The sequence below is a fragment of the Culex quinquefasciatus genome, chromosome 1, assembly GCF_015732765.1.
Source record: "Culex quinquefasciatus strain JHB chromosome 1, VPISU_Cqui_1.0_pri_paternal, whole genome shotgun sequence".
NCBI lineage: Eukaryota > Metazoa > Arthropoda > Insecta > Diptera > Culicidae > Culex > Culex quinquefasciatus.
In genome coordinates this window covers 34,855,034-34,877,505 of record NC_051861.1, presented here as the reverse complement: position 1 = coordinate 34,877,505, position 22,472 = coordinate 34,855,034, and the positions used below count along the sequence as shown (strand labels likewise).

The 22,472-nt window shown below is 34.2% G+C and overlaps 2 protein-coding genes across 4 annotated transcripts; one reads left to right on the top strand and one right to left on the bottom strand.

Annotated features, from left to right (window-relative positions):
• Window positions 1–4,617: 4,617 nt before the first annotated feature.
• On the bottom strand, window positions 4,618–17,179 carry LOC6039202 (lysM and putative peptidoglycan-binding domain-containing protein 2). Of its 2 annotated transcripts, none has more exons than XM_038248718.1 (3): window positions 16,548–17,179; window positions 10,893–11,162; window positions 4,618–5,305 (listed from the first exon to the last, which is right to left on the bottom strand). In XM_038248718.1, the coding sequence occupies exons 1-3, from the start codon at window positions 16,608–16,610 to the stop codon at window positions 4,646–4,648; spliced, it is 993 nt and encodes a 330-aa protein (XP_038104646.1). In that variant the 5' UTR covers window positions 16,611–17,179; the 3' UTR covers window positions 4,618–4,645. The 2 variants fall into 2 exon arrangements, with proteins under 2 accessions (XP_038104646.1, XP_038104647.1); XM_038248719.1 differs by lacking the exon at window positions 16,548–17,179 and adding an exon at window positions 11,427–11,659.
• A 3,120-nt stretch (window positions 17,180–20,299) lies between these two features.
• Window positions 20,300–21,126, top strand: LOC6039203 (transcription initiation factor IIA subunit 2). Of its 2 annotated transcripts, none has more exons than XM_038249553.1 (3): window positions 20,300–20,499; window positions 20,574–20,808; window positions 20,879–21,126. In XM_038249553.1, the coding sequence occupies exons 1-3, from the start codon at window positions 20,428–20,430 to the stop codon at window positions 20,917–20,919; spliced, it is 348 nt and encodes a 115-aa protein (XP_038105481.1). In that variant the 5' UTR covers window positions 20,300–20,427; the 3' UTR covers window positions 20,920–21,126. The 2 variants fall into 2 exon arrangements, with proteins under 2 accessions (XP_038105481.1, XP_001848846.1); XM_001848794.2 differs by having other exon boundaries at window positions 20,574–20,815.
• The last annotated feature ends 1,346 nt before the right edge of the window (window positions 21,127–22,472 follow it).

Below are 22,472 nucleotides of genomic sequence, written 5' to 3'. Positions count from 1 at the left end.
TGAAAGAGGGTGGAAAAAATAATCGTAGGGCATATATACCCATTTTAAGCCTAATAAGCGGTCGTGTTTGAATGATAATGATAATCTGGAGTGTTCCATGAAATTTACTAAAACCAAGTACACCAACGAGTGGAGAACTTTTTGTGAACATTTCTGTTTATTTTCACTTTTACTAATAGTTATTCTATTCCTTTTACCAGCATTTGAAAAAAATATTTCCAAAATGTATTCTAATCAAACGAATGCATTGGGCCACGCCCTTCTTTCTATTTTCAGCTCAGTTTTTTTTCTTCCAGCGCTCTTTTGGGTCTGCTTAGTGCTGCCAAAATTGATGCAATTTCAAGCAAACACTCACGAAAAGTAGCATTTATAGATAAAATTTCCTGGGATCACTGGCTCACTCCAACAGGCGCTGCCTGGTGGTGATGATGGTCACCCTTTGTTCTTTATTTGCCTTCGCTTCTCGCTCGTTTTTCTTCAGCCTTCGATTGGAATGGGTCGTCAAAATTTCAAACGTCAAAAAACTTGGCGCGTTTGTTTTTTTGATGGCGCTTGCTAATTATTTACATGTTTCGGGATTATTTTTCAATTGAGTGACCAACTAATGTGCAAAAGAACATGTTGCCGAAAGTTGGGGGCAGTTTTGTATCGAAAGCGCCGTAGAAAGTGATCGAAAGTGAAAAGTTGTTTTTGGCGATATTCGTTAAGCGTTTGAGGGTTTCTCGCGTGTGTCTCTGTGTGTGCCACCAAAATGACGAGAAATGGTCTCGCAAAATAGAAATTATGATCAAAAGTGCATTAAATTTGATTTTTTTTTGGCCAGTAAGTGGCATACATTTGCGTGTTTACTCGTGGCGGTACTGTTACTGGTAAGTTTATATCCTAAATAGTATTTTTGGAGCTTTAATCGAGCAACAAATCCTCCATATGACGAAGATAGGTGTTTGATTCGCGATTAAAAGCTCAAAAATTCCGACAGATGGCGCAAAGCATCGAAGAATGACGATTCAAATTTTCGCTGTTCGGTTACATAGGAATGCAAACTAAAAAATGAATTTACAGTTCTTAGAACAACTTTTGAGAAAAAATTCAAGTAGTACGAGTGTAAACTTTTTGCCCTCTTTAAATTAACGCAATAAAAAAAATTCAAAAAAAAATAATTTTGAAAAAATAATATTGTTTAAAATGATAGAGCATCAAAAGTTAACAAAGTATCAGTTCGAATTTTTGCTCAAAAGTTGTTTTGAACGCTGGAATTTAACAAAACAAAATTCGCATACTTAACCTCAAAGGGCGGAAATTTCAATCGACATTCTTCGCTCTGTTCTGCTACTCAACACTAGGTGTCGCATGTCGTTTGGCTCTTGAACGGCAATTAAGCTGCTTATTTCTTACCTTAAAATGGTACAACGTTTTACAAATGTCAATTTGACGATAAAATAAATCAATTTCAAACTGATTTGCTCTCTATAGGATATAATGTAAACATCACCCCAAGTTTAGTCGCCCTCTAGTGGTGGGTAATTTTGACGTTCGATCGCCGTGACGTCATTTGACAGCTCGTGTGCACTGTTTACATGGTCTTGGTCGATTGTCGACGAATTTCCCTGAACAAAATCGAAGACCGCATCGAACTGTGCTAAGTCCATGTAAACAGTGCACTCTTTCTAACCTCCAAATCGAGTCGGCGTAAAACCTAATTAGGTTTTACAGCGTGACGTCACGAGCGCACATGCACACACATTTTTACTGAGACACACGTGCAAAAAATGTAAATAGTGCAGCCAAGCTGTCAAATTTCTAACCTCAAAACCGAGTCGGCGTAAAACCTAATGGTGTTTTTGGTGCAGAGGCAATCAAATGAAAGCAACACCGATGGAGAGTTGTTTGTTTTGAGAAAGTTTCACCTAAATCCAAACAATGAAACTTTAAAGATCGCGAAAAAATTGCGAAATCGTGGAGAATTACTCATGAGTTACGGGGGATGTTCGGATTAATTGTTAAAATAACAAAGCCCAATAACAAAAAAAGTACTGAGAATAACAGGAAAATATCAAGTTTTGATATTCGCAATTAAAAACAATAAAAAAGTGTCCAACATTCTGACAAAAGAAGTATGAAGAATATTATGAAAAAAAAAAAAACAAATAGAAAGATGGAGGAAAAAAGTTTGATGTTAAGAAACAAGACAAAACTACACCTGTTATCATAATAGTTTAGACGACCTTAATCGCTCAAACCATCTCGAAATATTTTTGGGTTCGTCCATATATTACGTAACACAAAATTCGGCCTTTTCAGATTTTCACATAACAAATTTTCAATACAAATTAAAAAGAAAAACGTTACTTAATCCACCTTTAGGTGATTGGTGCCTCTATCTCATTTATAGAGTGATTACAACCCCCCTTAAGTGTCTACATGGTTTATGGATCGCCCCTAACGTGATCGCAGCACCTAAGAGGTCCTAATACTACAGACTTTTTGTCAAGATTATACAGACACTGCCTTTGAGGAAAATGGCATCCCTTAACACGGTTTTTTCGTGGCGTCAAACCCGACCGTTTGAGGTTATGTAAATTCAGACCATTTTTTAAACTGTTTATAATTTTTGATAGGTAAATCAGATCTTGAAAATTCTTAATCCACAAGAAAGGTCATTTCAGAACCTTTCTAAAGATATATAATATGGCAGGTTTTCATGCAAAAATAACCTTTTTTTGCAAATTGTGAAATTTATATGCAGCAGTTTTTTAAGCATAACTTTTGATGTACTTTACGAAATCTTATAAATTACAATAGGGACTTATGGGACCCCAAGACGAATCGACAATACGGTCAAAATCGGCTCAGTCAGTGAAGAGATATTCCAGTGACATTGATTCGGTACAAATGTCTACATACAGCCAAACACACAGACATTTGCTCAGCTGGTGATTCTGAGTCGATATGTATAAATGACGATAGGTCTACTGCCGCTCTAATCTAGTCCGTCCCATATGTATTTTGGTCATTTTTGAGATTAACATAGAAAAAGTTTTGTTTTTACATGTACTTTGAGCCAATTTAATAAAAAAAGTGATGTTTGTTCTGAAAATTCCAAAATAAAAATCACTTTCGTGCTGTCCCATATGCAAAATAAAGGCAAGTCAGTTTCTTCGAAAAAAAAGGTTCATAACTCGATTGAATGAACGTGGAACCATTTAAATTTCAAGGACTATGAACCCGCAGAACTTAAAAAAAAGATTATAAGTAGTTCATACCAGCAAGAATATTTGTAAATTTTAATGCGTAATATTTGAAACTATTTGTGCTTTTTTCATGCAAGGGGCAACCACGATTAAACAAGAAACTACATACCATTATGAGTAATATTCCATAAAATAAGTTCTATTCAATCTTGAATGAATTACCCTAGTCCTAGTTCTGGAAGAGGTTCTACTTCCGGTAAACGTAGATTGTGGATCACTAAATTTCAACGGTACAGACGTTGAGGCACGCATTCAAATATCTCATGCCTCTGTAGTAGTTTAGTCTCGTTTATGATTACATTTTCATCGTTATGAGCTTTACTATAAATGAATGAATCTGAAATAAACATAAAACAACGTAATTTTATATTTTTTGTGAAAGTTACTTGGAAATTACCTAAACAAACCTTGAAATGACAGTTTAACTTCTGGTGAAAATGTTCAAGCCTACCTTGATTTCATTGACTGACTTGCCTTTATTTATAGAATAATAAAGGCAAGTCAGTTCTTGTATGAAAATAAAACAAATTTATCTCTAAATTTTATGTTTTATGAAACAAATTCATGTTAGAAATATTTGTTGGACTAATATTGAAATAATCGTATAAAAATTCTGCAAAAAAAATTTGATTGGGAATGTGAAAAAAGGTGCAACATTTTTTGGCCTTCTCACGGCGTTATCTCAGCATCCACTTTTTACATATGGGACGGACTAGATTAGAGCGGCAGTCTAGGAGGTCTTATTAAAAAGTTCATTTTTCGAGTGATTTTATACCCTTTCCTCAGTAAGGTGAGGAAGGCAAAAAGGGTGCAACAGGTCGCATATCCCCTCCTCCCTTAAATGTGTTACTCTTGAAAGAAAGCTCTAATTGTCACCTTTATGATGCCACCTGTTCAAATAGGATGAGCGCAGATTTACAACTGAACGTTTAAAGATTAACAGCTTACTTCTTTCGCGTGACTCGTCGATAACAGATAACAAATTGATAACACTTTTACGTTAAGCGGTCTTCGGTAATTTAATCATAATAATAGTATAGTTAATAATTGGTACTTTATACAGCCTTCGCTTCGACGTACAAGCTACCAAGTTCGGGGTGAAAAGCACACACAAAATAACAACAAACGGAAATGACTTGCCTGTCTCATACGACGGTCCCCGCGACCTTCGACGACCCCTCCTCCTCCTGATTGTAACGATAGTAGTGGTGGTGGTACTGCAGCTGTCGCCTTCGCTCCGCTCCACCCCTCACCAGCAGTGCGAGCAGCCCGTTGAGCCGGGTCTTGAACCCGGACCGCAAGCCGGTCGCCAGCTGACGGACGCTGAACAGGTGGTACGTCCGATCGCGACGAGCCATCATCCGCCACTCCTCCTCCTCCTCCTCCGCGCCTTGCTACAACTCAAACAGCTCGTCCTGTTGTTTTTCCAGCTTCTGGAGGGAACTCTGCACCCGCTTGCCCTGCGTCATCACAATCAGCTGGCTCGTGTCGGAAGCCGTACTCCCCGAAGAGCTCTGCCGCTTGTGGTAGTGATGGGCGGCCGTCGAAGACGACGCCGCGGCCGCCGCCGATGGACCGTAATGATACTGCTGGTAGGACGAAATCGACGACGAGGACGAGGCCGTCGAGTACGCGCGCGGTTTCGAGTAGTACCCGCTGCTGTTCATGCTGGCGCCCGAGCTGAAGATGTTGTCGTCGCTCTGGCTGGACACGAACTCACTGTTGCGCTGCGATTCCGCTATGTGCTTCCGCGTTGACGCGATCGACGAATCAATTTTGCCTAGGAATTCCTCCATGTTCTTGCGGCTTTCCTCCTCCGGCGAGATGGCACTCTCCTCGGCAATACCCGGGTCGACCGGGGTGGGCGGTGCCGTGGAGGTTGCGGAGGACGAGGGCGCCCGTGAGTTCAAGCCGCAAAGCGAAGCTGGTCGGATGATGGCTGCGGGGTCGGTGGGATAGTGCGGGGAGTCCTTTTCCACCGGGATCATCAGGAACGGCCGCAGGAAGATGGTGTCCGTGGGCAGGAGGCGGTTGATGCGGCGGATTTGTTCCATCTGGAAGGAAGATGAAAATTGATTTTTTTTTCTTTGATTTTTTAACTCAACTAATCAAGACAATTATTTCTTCCAGTGATTTGTTAAGATGACACGATGATCCTAAATAGAACTTTGCAGAACTCAATTTGATCAAATCTGTAATTTTTGCGACCGAAAACATCGTTCCAACTATTTTTTTCGTGTGTAAAAAAAATCGCCAAATAATCCGAAGAGGCAATCGTTTTTATTAAATTGAGTTCTGCAAAGTTCTAGGATCATCTAGACATCCTTACAAATCACTGGAAACAGGAATCGTCCCGATAGGTTAAATTCTGCCCGAGAACCAGCAAGTTGGACATGCGTTAGCCGTTCCAGTGTTAAGGAATTTTTAAAACTTCAAAATCTATTGTAGACTTTTTGAGTCTTTATACTTAAACCTTTTCAAATCTGTTTGAAAAGGTTTAAGTATCCTTTTTAGCTAACAGGATATCGTTTCAATAAAATTACAATTACAATTACAATTTTAGCGTGTAAGCAATTTTCTCATATTTTGGTCATTCGATTTTTTTTTGTATTTTTTAATCCTGCTGAAACTTTGTTGATGCCTTTGGTATACCCAAAGAAGTAATTTTTCATCATTAGTTTGTCCATATAAATTTCCTTGCAAATTTGGCAGCTTTCCATACAAAAATGATGTATGAAAATTCAAAAATCTGTATCTTTTGAAGGAATTTTTTGATCGATTTGGTGTCTTCGGCAAAGTTTTACGTATGGATACGGACTACAATGGAAAAAAATGATACACGGTAAAAAATTTTGGTGATTTGCAAAAAAACACTATTTTTATTCCTTTTTATTTTTTGATATGTTTTAGAGGACATCAAATGCCAACTTTTCAGAAATTTCCAGGTTGTGCAAAAAGTCTTTGAGCGAGTTGTGAATTTTTGAATCAATACTGATTTTTTCAAAAATCGAAAAAAAATGTACTTAAGTGAAATTTTGATAAAGTGCACCGTTTTCAAGTTAAATCCATTTTTAGGTGACTTTTTAGAAAATATTCGAAGTTTTTCATTTTTTTAAATTAGTGCACTTTTGAAAAAATATGTTTGAAAAGCTGAGAAAATTGCAATTTTGAACTTTGTTGATACGACCCTTAGTTGCTGAGATATTGCCATGCAAAGGCAATATTTAAGGCCAAAAAAATTTAAGTCGAAAATTTAAAACCATAAAATAAATCACCAAATTATAAAATCTAGGTTTTTTGTACTTGATATTTCTCGCCAAAATTTTACTCTGGAAAATCGAAACACGAAATTTTTATTATTTTCTTCTTTAAATTGCTTCAAACTAAAATATGACTCCGAAAATGATCGGAACTATGAAAATGGCAAAAAATAATAATTTAATAATTTAAAAGTTTAATAATTTAATAATTTAATAATATAATAATATAATAATATAATAATTTAATAATTAAATAATTTAATAATTTAAAAATTTAATAATTTAATAATTTAAAAATTTAATAATGTAATAATTTAATAATTTAAAAATTTAATAATTTAATAATTTAATAATTTAATAATTTAATAATTTATTAATTAAATAATTTAAAAATTTAAAAATTTAAAAATTTAATAATTTAATAATTTTATAATTTAATAATTTAATAATTTTATAATTTAATGATTTAATGATTTAATGATTTAATAATTTAATAATTTAATAATATAATAATTTAATAATTAAATAATCTAATAATTTAGTAATTTAATAATTAATATTTAATAATTTAATAATTTATTGATTGAATAATTAATATTTAATAATTTAATAATTTATTAATTGAATAATTTAATAATTTAATAATATAATAATTTAATAATTTAATAACTTATTAATTTAATAATTTAATAATTTAATAATTTAATAATTTAATAATTTAATAATTTAATAATTTAATAATTTAATAATTTAATAATTTAATAATTTAATAATTTAATAATTTAAAAATTTAAAAATTTAATAATTTAAAAATTTAATAATTTAATAATTTAATAATTTAATAATTTAATAATTTAATAATTTAATAATTTAATAATTTAATAATTTAATAATTTAATAATTTAATAATTTAATAATTTAATAATTTAATAATTTAACAATTTAATAATTGAAAGATTTAATAATTTAATAATTTAATAATTTAATAATTTAATAATATAATAATTTAATAATTTAATAATTTTATAATTTAATAATTTAATAATTTATAATTTAATAATTTAATAATTTTATATTTTAATAATTTAATAATTTAATAATTTAATAATTTATTAATTTATTAATTTAATAACTTAATTATTTAATAATTTAATAATTTAATAATTTAATAATTTAATAATTTAATAATTTAATAATTTAATAATTAAATAATTTAATAATTTAATAATTGAATAATTGAATAATTGAATAATTGAATAATTTAATAATTTAATAATTTAATAATTTAATAATTTAATAATTTAATAATTTAATAATTTAATAATTCAATAATTTAATAATTTAATAATTTAATAATTTAATAATTTAATAATTTAATAATTTAATAAGCATAAGCATAAGCATAAGCATAGGTGCCCACCCGCAGTTGCTACTCCGTTATTGACCAGGACCTCCAGAAGTTACATCCACGAGCCGTGGAAGATAAGTGGGAGCTATCTTTCCTCGCTTCGCAACTTCTCAAAGGCCCCTATCATGCTGATCAATACCGGCGCCGGCCACGACCAGTGGTAGGGTCACGGGGAAGTGGATGGGAATGTTAGTCCGATACTTGAGTGATAGAGACCGCCCAATCGACTGCATCTCCGACAAAGTATCACATGAGTTTTGAGGGGTTAGTAGATGGGTATGAGGTCAGGATTCACGAGTGGCAGTGATGTGACCATGAGCATTTTGTTTATCGGTTGAAATTTTAAATCTTAGGCAGTCGGCTGCGGAAAGATAAATAATTGATTATTTAAAAGTTTGTTTTAATCGAACGCGTGCCAACCGAGCGGTAGTGCTATGGGCTGGACTTATCAGTATATTTTTACTGTTGATACAATTAAGATAACGCGAGCAAATGTCAAAAATAGTAGATGAGTTAATACTAAAGCTGCCAGTTGGAATAAATTATTACGATCAACGAATATAAACGAAAAGAAAACAGGACACCATGTAACCGATTGTAATGAAATTAAAACAATAACTTAAACGAACTTAACCGGCGGCGTGCCTTCCTATCAACGATGATAAAAGAAGGACTTATAAATTTAAAATATAAAAAGACTCCAAAAAATACGTTGCATAGTAACCGCGAAGTCCCGCTACTCACAATCGAATTCGAAAGATAGCTATCTAAAATTTTAAATATAGTATTAATTCGACCGCGATCCTCCAGAAATTCTTCGTCGGCGTGCCTTCCGATCAACGGTGATGTAAGAAGGACTTTATTCATTAAAATGATTTTATATCATAAGCCTTAAAACATATTCGTCGGCGTGCCTTCCGATCATCGATGATATAGAAAGGACTTAATCCAGCAATACGACTTGCTTGTCTCAAAAAACAAAAATCGGATCGTTTGTATCGAAAACTATATAAAGAGAACAAAAAAAAACTCATCGGCCAACGAACGCGCGAACAAAAAATAAATGAAAAAAAAGAAGAAGAAATCCAATCACCCCATGTACACAAATAGCGACACAAAAGAGACGGAAAATAACACGAAAAAACAGGACTGCGCGTCCACACAGGCACCGCACTACTCATTAATAATTTAATAATTTAATAATTTAATAATTTAATAATTTAATAATTTAATAATTTAATAATTTAATAATTTAATAATTTAATAATGTAATAATTTAATAATTTAATAATTTAATAATCTAATAATTTAATAATATATTAATTAAATAATTTAATATTTTAATAATTTAATAACTTAAAAATTTTCTTAAAAAAATAAAAATTAAAAAAAAACAATTCTAATATTTTCGTAATTTTTCAATTTAATAATTCGTACTTTTTTACGTTTTTTGAGTCTGTAAGTTTTGACAATTTCAAATTATGAATTCTCTTATTTTTCATTATTTGAACATGTAAATTCTGAAATTTTAAATTGTTGAATTCCAGATTTCTTAGTTTTTTTTAATTTTAACATTACATTTCGTTTTTAGACAGAGATTTTAGCAGGTTGCTAAGTGGATTTCCTCATGTTGTGATAATAGGGAGTAGAATCAATTCTACCTGAATCAGAGTGGCAACAGATTTTTTTTTTAAATTTTTTCAATAAACTAAAAATTTAAAGAAATCTATTTTTATATTAAAAAAACTTAGAAAATCCAAAAAGTTTCATAGCTTTAAATTTTTGGAATTCTGTAATTTTTCGAATTTTGTTACTTTGATTTTAATAAAATTGTTATTAATATGAATTGTTAAGCAGATGATTGAAAAATAATGAACTGTAATGTTATGTTAAATTTATATAACAAATCTCTATATATTAAAAAAAATCGCTCCTTGAAGATTATTTCGAAGTTTCGGATTAAGAAAAAAAACAATCAATAATTTTTAGAAGAAAACTTTCTTCATTAACAACTTTTTAGAAATTGATGTTTTTGCACTTAACGAAAAAGATTGAATTTATTTAATTCCTAATAATATTTTCCTTTGTAATTTGCAAGAAATTCTATCGTTCTCGATTATTTTGTTTATCAAATTTGCTAACCGCGCGAAATCCGCGCTAGAGCAAAATTAGCCAGCAAATCCGCGCCAGATCCGCGCCGTCCGTAACAACCCTATCATTTCACTGTTGATTGATCGAGACTCTATGGAAATTTTGACAAATCAGAATGGTTTTTATGCTATTTGAATGAAAACCACCGATTCTGATAGAGTTTCTTAATTCCTAACTGGACCGCTTACCGGCCATCGATTAAGCCCTGAGACTGCGTCAAAGTGGTTTCTCGTAGCATGAAGTGGTGTCCATGTGTAAAAATGGAAGCTTCAGCCATATACTGAAAACTTCGATTTTAATTCCACATCGAATCAAACCATACTCTTTGCCAAACAAGCATCAAACCTAGGATACTCATTATGACAAAGCCCAGGGAAGAATTTAAGAATTTGAGAATTGAAGAACTTAAGAATTTAATAATTTAAGACATTCTTTTTAAAAAGAAATATCAACATAATATAAGGAACTTGACACATTTCTTGAGTAAGTTTTAGCACATTTTGTAATTTGTAATTTGTAATTTGTTGGTTTATTGGGTACGACAACTTGTTAGTTTACACTGTTAATCAGGTCAAGGAAGACACTTTAGGAAATTTAGAAAAGTTACAAAGGATGATTAGATTGAACAAAAAAATGATGAATTAGAAATGCAATCAGCTAAAAACTGCTAAATAATGTTTATCGAACGGTAGCGAAATCAATTCCAACCATGTCAACAGATCTTCATAAAACATTCCAATGTTATATACTTTTGGGTACATACACGTGTGATAAAAGATAAGATAAACATTAAAAAAAAACAGAGAAAAGTGGTCTACTCACACTGCACCCATACTTGAGGGCGATTCCCTGCAGCGTGTCCGTCCGTTCCACGTCATGCCGGATGAGGGCTTCGGTCGCGAGCAGCGCCGGTGACCGGCTCCCACTCGCCGCCACCCCGCAGCTGTTCCCACTGCTGCTGCCGGATATGCTGCCGTACTTTTTCAACGTCCGGGCCGAGTCCCGGATCGACTGCTTCTCGCCGAAGATCGTTTCGTCCTCCATGGCGGTGGCGCCCGTCGCTGTGCCCCCGTCCGAGACCAGTTTTACGAACTGCCGTGGATTCGTAGCAGGCGACAATTTCGCGCGACACCGAGAAGAAGCAGAACCATTAGCTAGCTCCTGGAGCTCCGTCGTGGCGTTCCGACGACTTGCGGGTCGCGAGCGCGGAACGATTCGAGGGGGTAATTTGAAAGAAAGGGGAGTAACTCTTTTTGCTTCTGCTGTGGTGACGACTTCCTGGTTGCAAGGTTGCACTAATCCACTTGATAGCGTGTGCACTTTAAGTATTCAAGGGGAAATTTTCCTTCTTCTCACCTTTCAGGTGGTTTCTCAAAGTTTCAAGGAACTGTCAACAAATCCGGTCTCAAATCCACCCCCAAAAGCAATTCCTGCACCGATTTTCCGATCCCACGCACTCGCGCGTTCCGTCAGCACCCGTAAAACGCTTAAAAATCGTCAAATTTGGCTTCCAAAACTGCGTAAACTTGGCAAAACTTTCTTCGCGACTTTCCCTTTTCTCCGATTATAAAAGATTGTAAAGATTTTTCGCCAGTGACGTTTCTGTTTCTGAGGGGCCCGTTCTCGGCGAAGAAACAGATGTAAACAGAGAGAGCAAAATCGATGAAGAGAGTGCGCGGAGCGGAAGAGAAAAGTGCGATTGAAAGGGTGGAGTGCGTTCGCGAAATTTTGGGTTGGCCACCTGATGATTTCCAGGGTTGAATCTCTTGGGTTGAAATTTGGGGTAATTTTTATGGGCATTTTATTAAATTCTCATGTTTTATTCTTTTTGCCATTAAAACATTGATTGCAAATTTGTTTCACTACCCGTCGTTGAAGTTTGTATGGGAAAAATTGTCAAAATGAATGGAGAAAAGCAACTTTTTCAGTTTTTTACCTGTAGAGGGCGCGATAGTCGTCCAACCTTTATCTACTCTCAGATGTAGAACATTCATTAAATTTAGAACGACTTTCCCAAGGACACCTTATTTTATGGTACCAAAAGTTGCGACTTTCAATTACAAAAAAAATTGTACCCAGACAATTATAGGTCATCGCCGTAATTTTAAATTTATCGCAGTTTTAGTGAAAAAAGTTGATTTTTTTTCGATTTCGTCATTTTCCCGTTTTTGCGCGTGGTGCGTCGAAAAACTCAGTTTTTATTTTCAAAAAATCATATCTCCGAAACGTACGATTCTACATCGCCAATTTTACGTATAGCATGTGAAATTTTCCGAGGAATCCGATAAAAATATTTTCAGACATAGGCTCTTTGGTCCAGACACGGTCAAAGCGCCATTTTAAGTTTTCATGCGACTTTTTCAAATCTTAAGCTAGATTTTTGAAACTTCTTACTATTTTTCCCAAATAGCCAAACTCATCACCTTTCTTTTGCGTCTAAGACAGCTAAAATCGGATGAAATTGCGCGGAGATATGATTTTTTGTTTTTAAAGAGATTTTTGTGAAAAATGACGAAAATTGCCATTTTTGAACCACCCTAGCACGATGTAGGTCACCCAATGGCCAAACAAAAAAATACGTGTCTTATTATTTTGGCCAAGGAACCCCCAGAAAAAATTAACCCGATCGGAGAACTTTTTTTTCGGTTCAGGCTCTTTTCAAATGGAATTGCTTTATAGTTTTACGATTTTTTACCTAGAATATTATTTTTTACATTTTTTGGCAGTTGAAACATTTTAATACACACTGTAACTGAAAATCGCACCTTGCTGAGTTCGTCTTCGCACCACCCCATACTATTTTTTCAGTTCAACAACGATTAATTTTTTTTTGTGTAATCGCAGTCGAACTGAAAAAATCGTATGACTGGTGCGAAAACGAACTCAGCAAAATGCGAATTTCAGTTACAGTACAGGAAATAATTAATTTGAAATCTTCAGTGATGATAACTCCCTCAAAATTTAGCTGCGCAATTGATTTTTTTCATTGTTAGGTTTAGTCAGAGAGAAGTGGTTTAGGTTTAATTTTTTAAACATCATTTTTTTTATTTTGTACAAACATTTTTTCAAAATTTGTAAAATGCGAAACGATGGCACCCCACCGTTGACAACCTTGCCGTTATTAGAACAACAATTCTAGATTTTTTTTTAAAGAAAAGGTCCTATGAGCTATTATGTTTCATATCTGGAGATTTTTTGGAAAGGTCTAATAAATCAAATTTCCAGTTTTTTGCTTTTTTAGGTGTTTTTGAAACCACCTTGAGTCAGGGGTATTAAAAAACACCCAAAAAGCAAAAACTGAAAATTTGGTTTATTGGACCTTTTAAAAAAACTATCCAGGTTTTTAAGCGAAGATGGCGTTCGAAATGTGAACGCCCGAAATGTCAAAATCGCGCAGTAGCACCAACATTAGAAAAACATTTGGCTGTCATGCCATTGCACACTTTTTCCGTAATGTTGGTACCACTGCGTGATTTTGACATTTCGAGCGTTCACCTTTCGAACGCCATTTTCGCTTAAAAACCTCGATACATATGTTTATAGGACCTATCGAGGGGAACGACACAGCCAAATATCCTGGATTTTTGATGACATTTCTGCATTTTTTCAAATCCGGTTGAAAGTAAGCTAAATTGGATTTTATCGTTTGATGTGAAATCCGATCAAATCCGAATGAATTGTTGAAATCTTATCCATCGATCAAATCCTGATAACAGTACTAACAAAATGGCATGGAATCATTACTATGAGAACTCAATGGATTGCTATCGTTCCGTTTCAGAATTCCGATTGAGCTGACTGGGTCCTCTCGGGACCTATAAAAAAACTCTAGAATTTAATGAGCCTCTCGGCAGTCAAAAAGTGTCAAGTTTCGATAAGGAAACTATTTTTTTGGCAAATTTATGAGTAGAAATGAAAGTTCTACCATAAGAAATAAATTGCAGAAAAAAAGCAAAAATTCTAGAGTTTATAGGACTCCATTTTCGGTTCTCGTCGCCGTCAATAATATAAGTTGTTCATACAATCTCTCACCCGAGTGATATATCTTGGATATATCCATTTTAATGAAGGTAGCTTTGATCATTTTTATGGCATACATGCCGTTTTTGAAATAAATTTGGTCTTGGGCAAATTTGGCAAATTCCTATGATTTTTTAAAAAAACGCTTGGAAAACGTGCTCTTTAAGGAAACAACTACTAATTCATAATTAAGGTTGAGAAATTAAAAAAAAATGATAATTTTTGTTTTTTTATTTGGATGGAACTTTGTGTGCACTTTTTCTTACTTTGGCTCGTTCATACAAACCTCTGTATTTTAAGATGAAAAATTAAAATTTGCAATCGAAAAGTTTTCAAGTTATAGCTTCTAAAATTAATTTTTTGATGATAACGTGACTTTTGCTTACATGTTGAAGCCATGACCAAGCTTGACCATCTCCAAAAAATAAGAACCTGGAGTTCATCAAAATTATAATAAACTTAAGGTTCTCTAGTCGAGTCTCTAGTACCACTGCAGATGCTTTGGTGGATTTTGAACAGTTCGAATGATTTCATGAAAATCCACCGCGATTAACCAAATCAAATTAACAATGCAACTATGATGTCGGTGAAAAGTTTGGCGGTGCTTGACACTTTTTCGCCAAACGTCAGCCACACACGTGCCATTAAATTTGTGCGATGAATTTTTTCCAGAAAATCCACCAGAGTTGTATGTTTAACAATACAACTGAAGAGTAAGAGAGGGACTTTGGGATATAACCGTATGACACGCAGTTATCTTTTTGATTTAATCTTGGTTGCTTAATTTATGATAACAAACGTTGTTTCCAAATGCAGTTCGCAACCTCTTGACTACGTAGCTTCTGTTGATGTTTCGAAATTGTTGGGTTTGTGTTAAAAGAGATAAACAAATCGATTTTCTAAGAAGTAACACATTTAATACATTTCATTGAATAGAATAATATTTTACAAAAAAAAATCTATCAAGTAGTTTTGTTTGCAAACATCAAACATTTCAAACAATCATCTGATCGTCACTTCGGTCATGTGCTTCTGAGAATCTCGCAGGAAGTTTCCGCAACGTATGATTCACACACCGGTAAAAGAGAATTCCCATGTAAACGTCTCAACTTGCCAAGTTCAATGCAAGCGTTTTTTTTTTATCAAAAGAGCTTCACAAACAAAGCCTAAAGAGAATAGACAAATCCAGCGAAAGCTCAACGCTGCTTTTTGATGGTGAGAGATTTGACAGCTCCCATACTAAATGTCTGGATTTTCATACTTTTTGTTAATTTTCTTTTAAAATAAAATACTTAACATATGAAAACTATATATTTTTGGTGCCCAAAATTCCTGCTGAATTGAATGGTGTACTTATCTCGATTGCAAATTTTTCGAACTGTTTTTATTTTAATAATATTCTGGACACATTTTGTGCACCTAATCAATCAATACTTTTATCATAAATAATCATTTTATTGCTTAAAAATTGAGTTTTCCTGAGCTCCCATATTCAAATACATGGAAGCTGTCATTTTTAACACCATTGGCCACCTAGCGGCCATTTCAAACTGGATTCGTCTATGCCTATGGACAAGAGAATCAAAAAACTCTCACACGACAACGGGCGATAGTGCGATCTTTGACTGACGACCAATAAAGAGAGTGGAAGACGAAGAAACCTCATGGCCAAATAATGGCGAAATGCGTTAAGGGTAGGCTGACCTATTGCAGTCAAATAAATTTTGACAGCTCTCTACTTTCCAACGTAACTTAACTAAATGAGGTTCAAACTGTACAGCAAGAACTCGCTAGTTGGAATCAATCATCGATCGGCTAGCTCCAAATTAACATCACTTGGGCACCGATTTGGCTTGAGTTCTCTCTCTCTCTCTCTCTCTCTCTCTCTCTCTCTCTCTCTCTCTCTCTCTTTTGGTTTCCAGTGGAGACGTTCCACAGCTAGGCAGGCATGTTTAATTTTATGTATTAGTTGCCAGTGGCAACCAATACAATGGCACACTTTTTACACATGGCAGACTACAAAAATGTAACAACACTGCCGGCATTCGTCACATCATTGCAAATGTTTTATGCTTACGGGGTAATTTGGAAATTGTAGTTAGTCAAGTCAACCAATACAATTATTTTAGCTGGCATAGAATAAAATCTAAGACTAAACAACTGTCAACGGCAGCCCCCACAGTGACGCAATAAAAGATGCTGAACTATTCTGTAAGCGTTAGCGTTTGCCTAACGCTGACCAAGATGACCAGATTTTTCTACATGATTACCAAGTGTCAAAATTGAACCACTTAGAAAGTCGACAACTTCGTAACTTAACCGATAAGTACAAACGCCAACAGCCAGAAGCAAAAGAGGACTCGGGACGGCGTCGAAGATTCAGTTAGGAGTTCGGCGCTAATAGGGGAAATAAATCGATTGCGCAGACCACTGGGCTGACGGATGTTAATAGCTTACCTTAATATACGACTTCCAATTTTTGTACTTTTGCACCAGATCGTTCATCGTGTCGAGGCTCATCGCGTTGAGGTGTGAGCACGATTTCCAAACAAAAGTTCAACTCTTTAGCAACAACAACAACGGTTGAACAAAGCTCATCAGCAACTGCCCAATTTGCACAGGTCCTCCTTTTTGACTGCTCGCATCAGTAAACAACGGCTCCGTGACGACACATTCTTGGTCAACCAAAACAGGGGGCCGTGTGTTCAACGAACTGCTGCTGGAAACGTCGACGGCTGATAACAGACCACAGCTGAACAATGACCAGGCCTAGACTATAGCCTATCAAGCGCGTTACAATGGTGGTGGTCGTTAGTCGCTATCACTGCACTATCACAACCAGCGACGACGACGATGAGCACTAAAAGGGCTTTAATTAAGCACTAGAACAGCTGTTTCCGCAAGCTCACGCGTTATCAGCGATTTGTGGGCGCACACTTTGTAAAATAGTAATAGGATGATATCGGGGTATAGTTCCTCCAGCTGACAATTACACCATTCTCTTCGCCTTTCTACGTTGACGAGCAACGGAGTCTCTTCTCTCGTGCTCACGGTGCGCGTTTGCGGCTGTACTGACGGGTCAGCTCAAGCAGCTTGAGCTGGGTAGTTTGCTGGACGATCTTTTTTTTCTGTCTGTGGGGAATGTTCGGAGAAGAGAAAGAGAGACTGCGAAGAGCGTGAGCGGCTTTTGCATGCTCATTATGCTCCTTTATACAGGTTTCGTGGTTTAATTTGTTATACATTACATGATTGGGTTGATTGGTTTTGCAATTGTGTGATGTTTCGGGCGAACAGTTTTGGAATTTTCTGCCGTTTCACAAGTTGTGGAATTTTGCGAGATTTTCTCATGTTTTGATTTTGGTTTTCTGTGATACTTTTCCAATATGACAAATAGGTACTTTAAATAATTTTCCAACTATCTATTGCGACTTGTCAGGCTGGCATGGGAAGTTTTGAATTTCCTCAAAAAATGATCAAAGCGAGCCGAGGTTAATCGCTTGTTTTCCACCTGCCACTCGCAATTTTGTAGTGCGAAAGTCCAGTTTGGTGGAAACTGCGACTGGAAATGTAAATAAACAACGAGCGGTTGCCTAGTTTTGTGAATTGGGTCCTAAAATGAAGCTTAGATTGCTGATATTTTTGTTTACAGCGATAAAGCTTATTTTTCTGAGTACAATTACCCTTTGTACGACCACAAAGAGTTTAAAATGGATTTTCAAAACAATTTTAAAAAATTAACCTCGCGGTCCTTCTTGACAGAAGAGCTCCTACTTGACAGCTCGTTCCAAGGGGACCATAGTTGATCCATCGAAAAAATGTTGTTTTGTCAATTTTTTTTTGAGTTAAAATGAAAAAAAAAGATCAGAAATGGTTTTTAATCGTGCTTTTTACCGTTGTACATAAAAATTGACACAGGGCTTTAGTACCCAATTTTTGTTGTCAAAAGTGCGAGAGAAAACTGCGGGCAAAATCTCGGGCAAAATCCAAGTTACAGTGAAAGGATCAATAATATTAAACAATTGAGTCATAAATTAAAACTTAAATTGATGTATTATTGTTCACAACGATAAAGATTTTTTTTCTTAGTATTTACAATGACCCTTTATACGAGCGCAAAAGATTTAAAATGGAGTTTTAATTCATTTTTTTTTAAATTAATTCTCAGTCCTTTTTGACAGAAAGCATCCAACTTGACAGAACGTTCCAAGAGGACCTTAGGTGATTAATGGTAAAAGGTTGGATATTTTATTTTGCATTAAATTAAAAAAAAATTATCAGAAATTGTTTTGAATCGCGTTTTTTTTGCCATTGTGCAAAACAATTAACATGGGGACTTAGGACCCTATTCAACGTGTTTTCGAAAAAAATGTTTTTATTGATGCCTTCAGTTACATACTGTAAACAAGTAAGATTGATAATAATAATAACGAGAGTTGCTCTCTGAGACTTCAGAAATTATTATTTTTGCTTTTTTGACAATTTTGGCATCCACCAATACAAAAAAACTATTAAAATCTAATTCAAATTTCCAAAAATCTGTATCTGTAAAAATGAGAACTGATTTTCCTATCGATTGGGTGTCTTCGCCAAAGTTGTAGGAGCTTGGGCAACTCACAAAAAATAGTGCGCTAAATAACCATTTTTAATATATTATTTTATTTTGGATGTGTTTTAGATGATAAAAAGCCATCTTTTGAGGTCTTAATTAATTTGGCGTTGTCTTAAATAATGTTGAAAAAGTCGAACAAGTTTATTTTTATTTTAAAACTGTCAAATCAAATTTGCAACTGAATAGTACATAACATTTTTTTTGATAACGTGACGTTTTTACCTGTAGAAGTAATGATCAAGCTAGACCATCCCTGAAAATATTGTTTTCGAAGTGATCAGAAAATCTCCTTTTTCTTTCATTAGCTTCATTTTGACATCGAAGATTTTATTAATTGTTGCGTTATGAAGTCTCTAAAAGAAAAGCAGGAAAAATAAGGTTTTCTCTACAACTTAAGAATAGTGTAAAATGTTTAAAAAGACGATACAACCTCATTTTACGCGATGCGTTACGTTTGTCTAATTTGCCGATTTCTCTGGAACGACGCAACATTTTTGTAATCTTTTAACAGCGATTTGTAGGTTTTGTTGAGATCTACAAAACGCACTCTGAAGCTAGCAAAAATATTGTAAATCGAAGAAATAAACAGCGTAAGGCCACCGCGTAAAAGTGGTTTCTATCTGTAATTAAGAGAACATGTTTCAATGGAGCATTTCCATTCAAGGAGTTTTTGCTTTTTTCTACAATGTATTCCTTATGGGAGAACTGTCATTTCTACCACTCGAATTGGGTGCTCCATTGCCATATCTTTAAGTTAAAAATATTTTCAAAATTTACTCATTTTTGAGAGAATTGCTCAAGGCTGAAAACATTGCACTCTTTTAAAATTATTGAAAGCACTTTTCGATTGAAACAATTTCACAAAATAAAAAAGAAAATAGAAAAAAAGAACAGAGTTTCTTCCAAAATCAAGATTAAAAATGAATTGGCATCAGTGCTATAAATGTTTTGAAATTGCTGAAACAGTGGTCAGTTATCTTTTATGTCCTCTTAAACATAGCAAACATATACTCAAAAATTGTAAATTGTCAAAAACTCACATTTAAAAGTCAAATATTATGTCTAGAAGAACAACTTTTTGTTCATTAGGTATATTGTGAACAGTTCCAATAAACCGGGGGGAATCAATCGCTGGACCTCATATTATTTTACTTTTCATCAAAATTAACAAGAAACATTGAGATAGGTTTATCGCAGTTCAAGTTAAATAGCTTTTGAAATTTAAATGATATATTTTTCTAAATTATAAATACTCAGTTTGATCTTTGCTGAAATCTGTGGCTTTCGATTTGTGAACGCACTCCGTCGACTATTCACAGGATGCACGGTCAACAGATATTACGAATTGACCAGAAAGCAAATATTATTTTTGATTTCCCAGATTAGTTTTCATTAAAAAGACCTTCAACCCAAGGTTAAACCTCGAATCGCGGTTTATTTATTTTTTGTTTAAATCAATTTTTCGCTGCAAAAAATAATAATATAAATTTATGTTTGAGCTCTTTTTGAAGAACTCTCTTTCGTCGATTACTTTGGAACTACACATTAACAAAATTCAACAACTTCCCTTTCAGAGTGTACCTTTGTGTTTTTCCTGTTTTGTCATTCTCGCAGTCAGCTTTTGTTTACAAAATTTGCCACCATCGCGATCGGAAGCATCTGTTTTCCCTTGAATTCGTGAATAGTTTTCTCAACTTTACGCTTGACCGCACACTTCCGGCTCGCACCATGTCCTACCAGCTGTACCGCAACACGACTCTCGGCAACACCCTGCAGGAAACGCTGGACGAGCTGATTCAGGTAAGGTTCCGGACACTTCCATATGGTTTCTCCCTCCTCCTCCTCCTTCTTTAAATTAACGATTCTTCAAACAGTACGGTCAAATCACGCCGGCCCTGGCCGTCCGCGTGCTCGTCCAGTTCGACAAATCCATCAACGCAGCCCTCTCGAATCGGGTCAAGTCCCGGGTGACCTTCAAGGCGGCCAAGCTGAACACGTACCGGTTCTGCGACAACGTTTGGACACTGATGCTGAACCAGGTCGAGTTCCGGGAGGTGCACGAATTTGCCAAGGTGGACAAGGTCAAGATCGTGGCGTGTGACGGCAAAAGTGAGTTGTGAGGACCCCCAATCTACCGAGTGCTTTTCAAAGGTTTTTGCTAAATCCGGTGCAATTTCAGACCTCAACGCGAATGACGAGCTCGGGAGGACCGATCGATAGAAATGCGGAGTCTTGTTTTATTTTATTATTTTCTTTCCGACATCTTCATGCGTATTCTTTTATGTGGGTTGTTTTTTTTTAGCTTTAAAGCGTAAGCACATAATGCCCCAACACCCTTGCGTCCCCTTATGGGACACTCCACCCAAAAAGATAGTTTATAACAAATTACATAAATCAGACTAAATAAACGATTCGAAGTGACCAAAAGTTTTTTCATGTTTATTTTCATTGGAATCTGAAATGTTGAACCCTGCGCAGAAAAAAAAAGCAAAGAGGTAAGCTAATGTAATGAATCTGGACCACAATCTGAAGGTTGTTGTGTGTCAGTTCGAAAAATCGAACCAATCGAAAACAACAGAATGTTGTGTAGTAAAAAGGCTAAAACAGCTGCCCTTATTCGTCCCACATGACGGCACCTTGATCATGAGAATAGTGCAACCTTAGGCGATTTCAAACAGTTTTACCAAATTTCAAACTACTTTTTAGAGCAATTTTCAACAATTATGAACAATTTCATGACATTTTGAAATTTTTAATTGTTTTTATCAATTTTAAACAGTTTAACCATTAATTTTATTCAATTCGCACAACTTTAAATAATTTTGAACAATTTTTTACAACTTTAAAGTTTAAAGTTTAAACTGCCCATGTTCACATAAATTTCCCATGTGCAAAAACAGCAATCTGAGAAAAAACGTATTTTACGTTTGTCCAAGGAACAAGAACAAGGAACTGGATGTTGTAGGCTCTTTTGATAGAGCACACGTTTTTGAAATAAAAAAAACTGCATCAATGACTCAAAAGCGAAAAACGCCAAGAAACGGAAAATGTCAAGACGAAGTTTATCGGGTTCAGCTTGTAGTTTATATTTATTGATATGGAACCACTGTTAACAATTTTCAACAATTTTAACCCATTTTAAACAATTTCAAACAATTTTAAGCAATTTTATACAATTTTAAACAGTTTCAAACAGTTTTAAAGAATTTAAAACAATTTAAAACAATTTAAAACAATTTAAAACAATTTAAAACAATTTAAAACAATTTAAAACAATTTAAAACAATTTAAAACAATTTAAAACAATTTAAAACAATTTCAAACAATTTTAAACCAATGATTTAAAAAAATGAATAATTTTAAACAATTTAATGCAAAATTTAACAATTTTTCACAATTTTTCACAATTTTAAACAGTTTTCAAAAAATTTCAGTAATTTTCAACAATTTTGAACAATTTTTAACAATTTTCAACAATTTTGATTTTTTTTTACAACTTTTAATGAATTTTTAGAATGTTTTTACAATTTTTAACAACATTGAAATTTTTTATAACAATTTTTATCAATTTTAAACAATTTTAAACAATTTAAACAATTTTAAACAATTTTAAACAATTTTAAGCAATTTTAAACAATTTTAAACAATTTTAAACAATTTTAAACAATTTTAAACAATTTTAAACAATTTTAAACAATTTTAAACAATTTTAAACAATTTTAAACAATGTTAAACAATGTTAAACAATTTTAAACAATTTTAAACAATTTTAA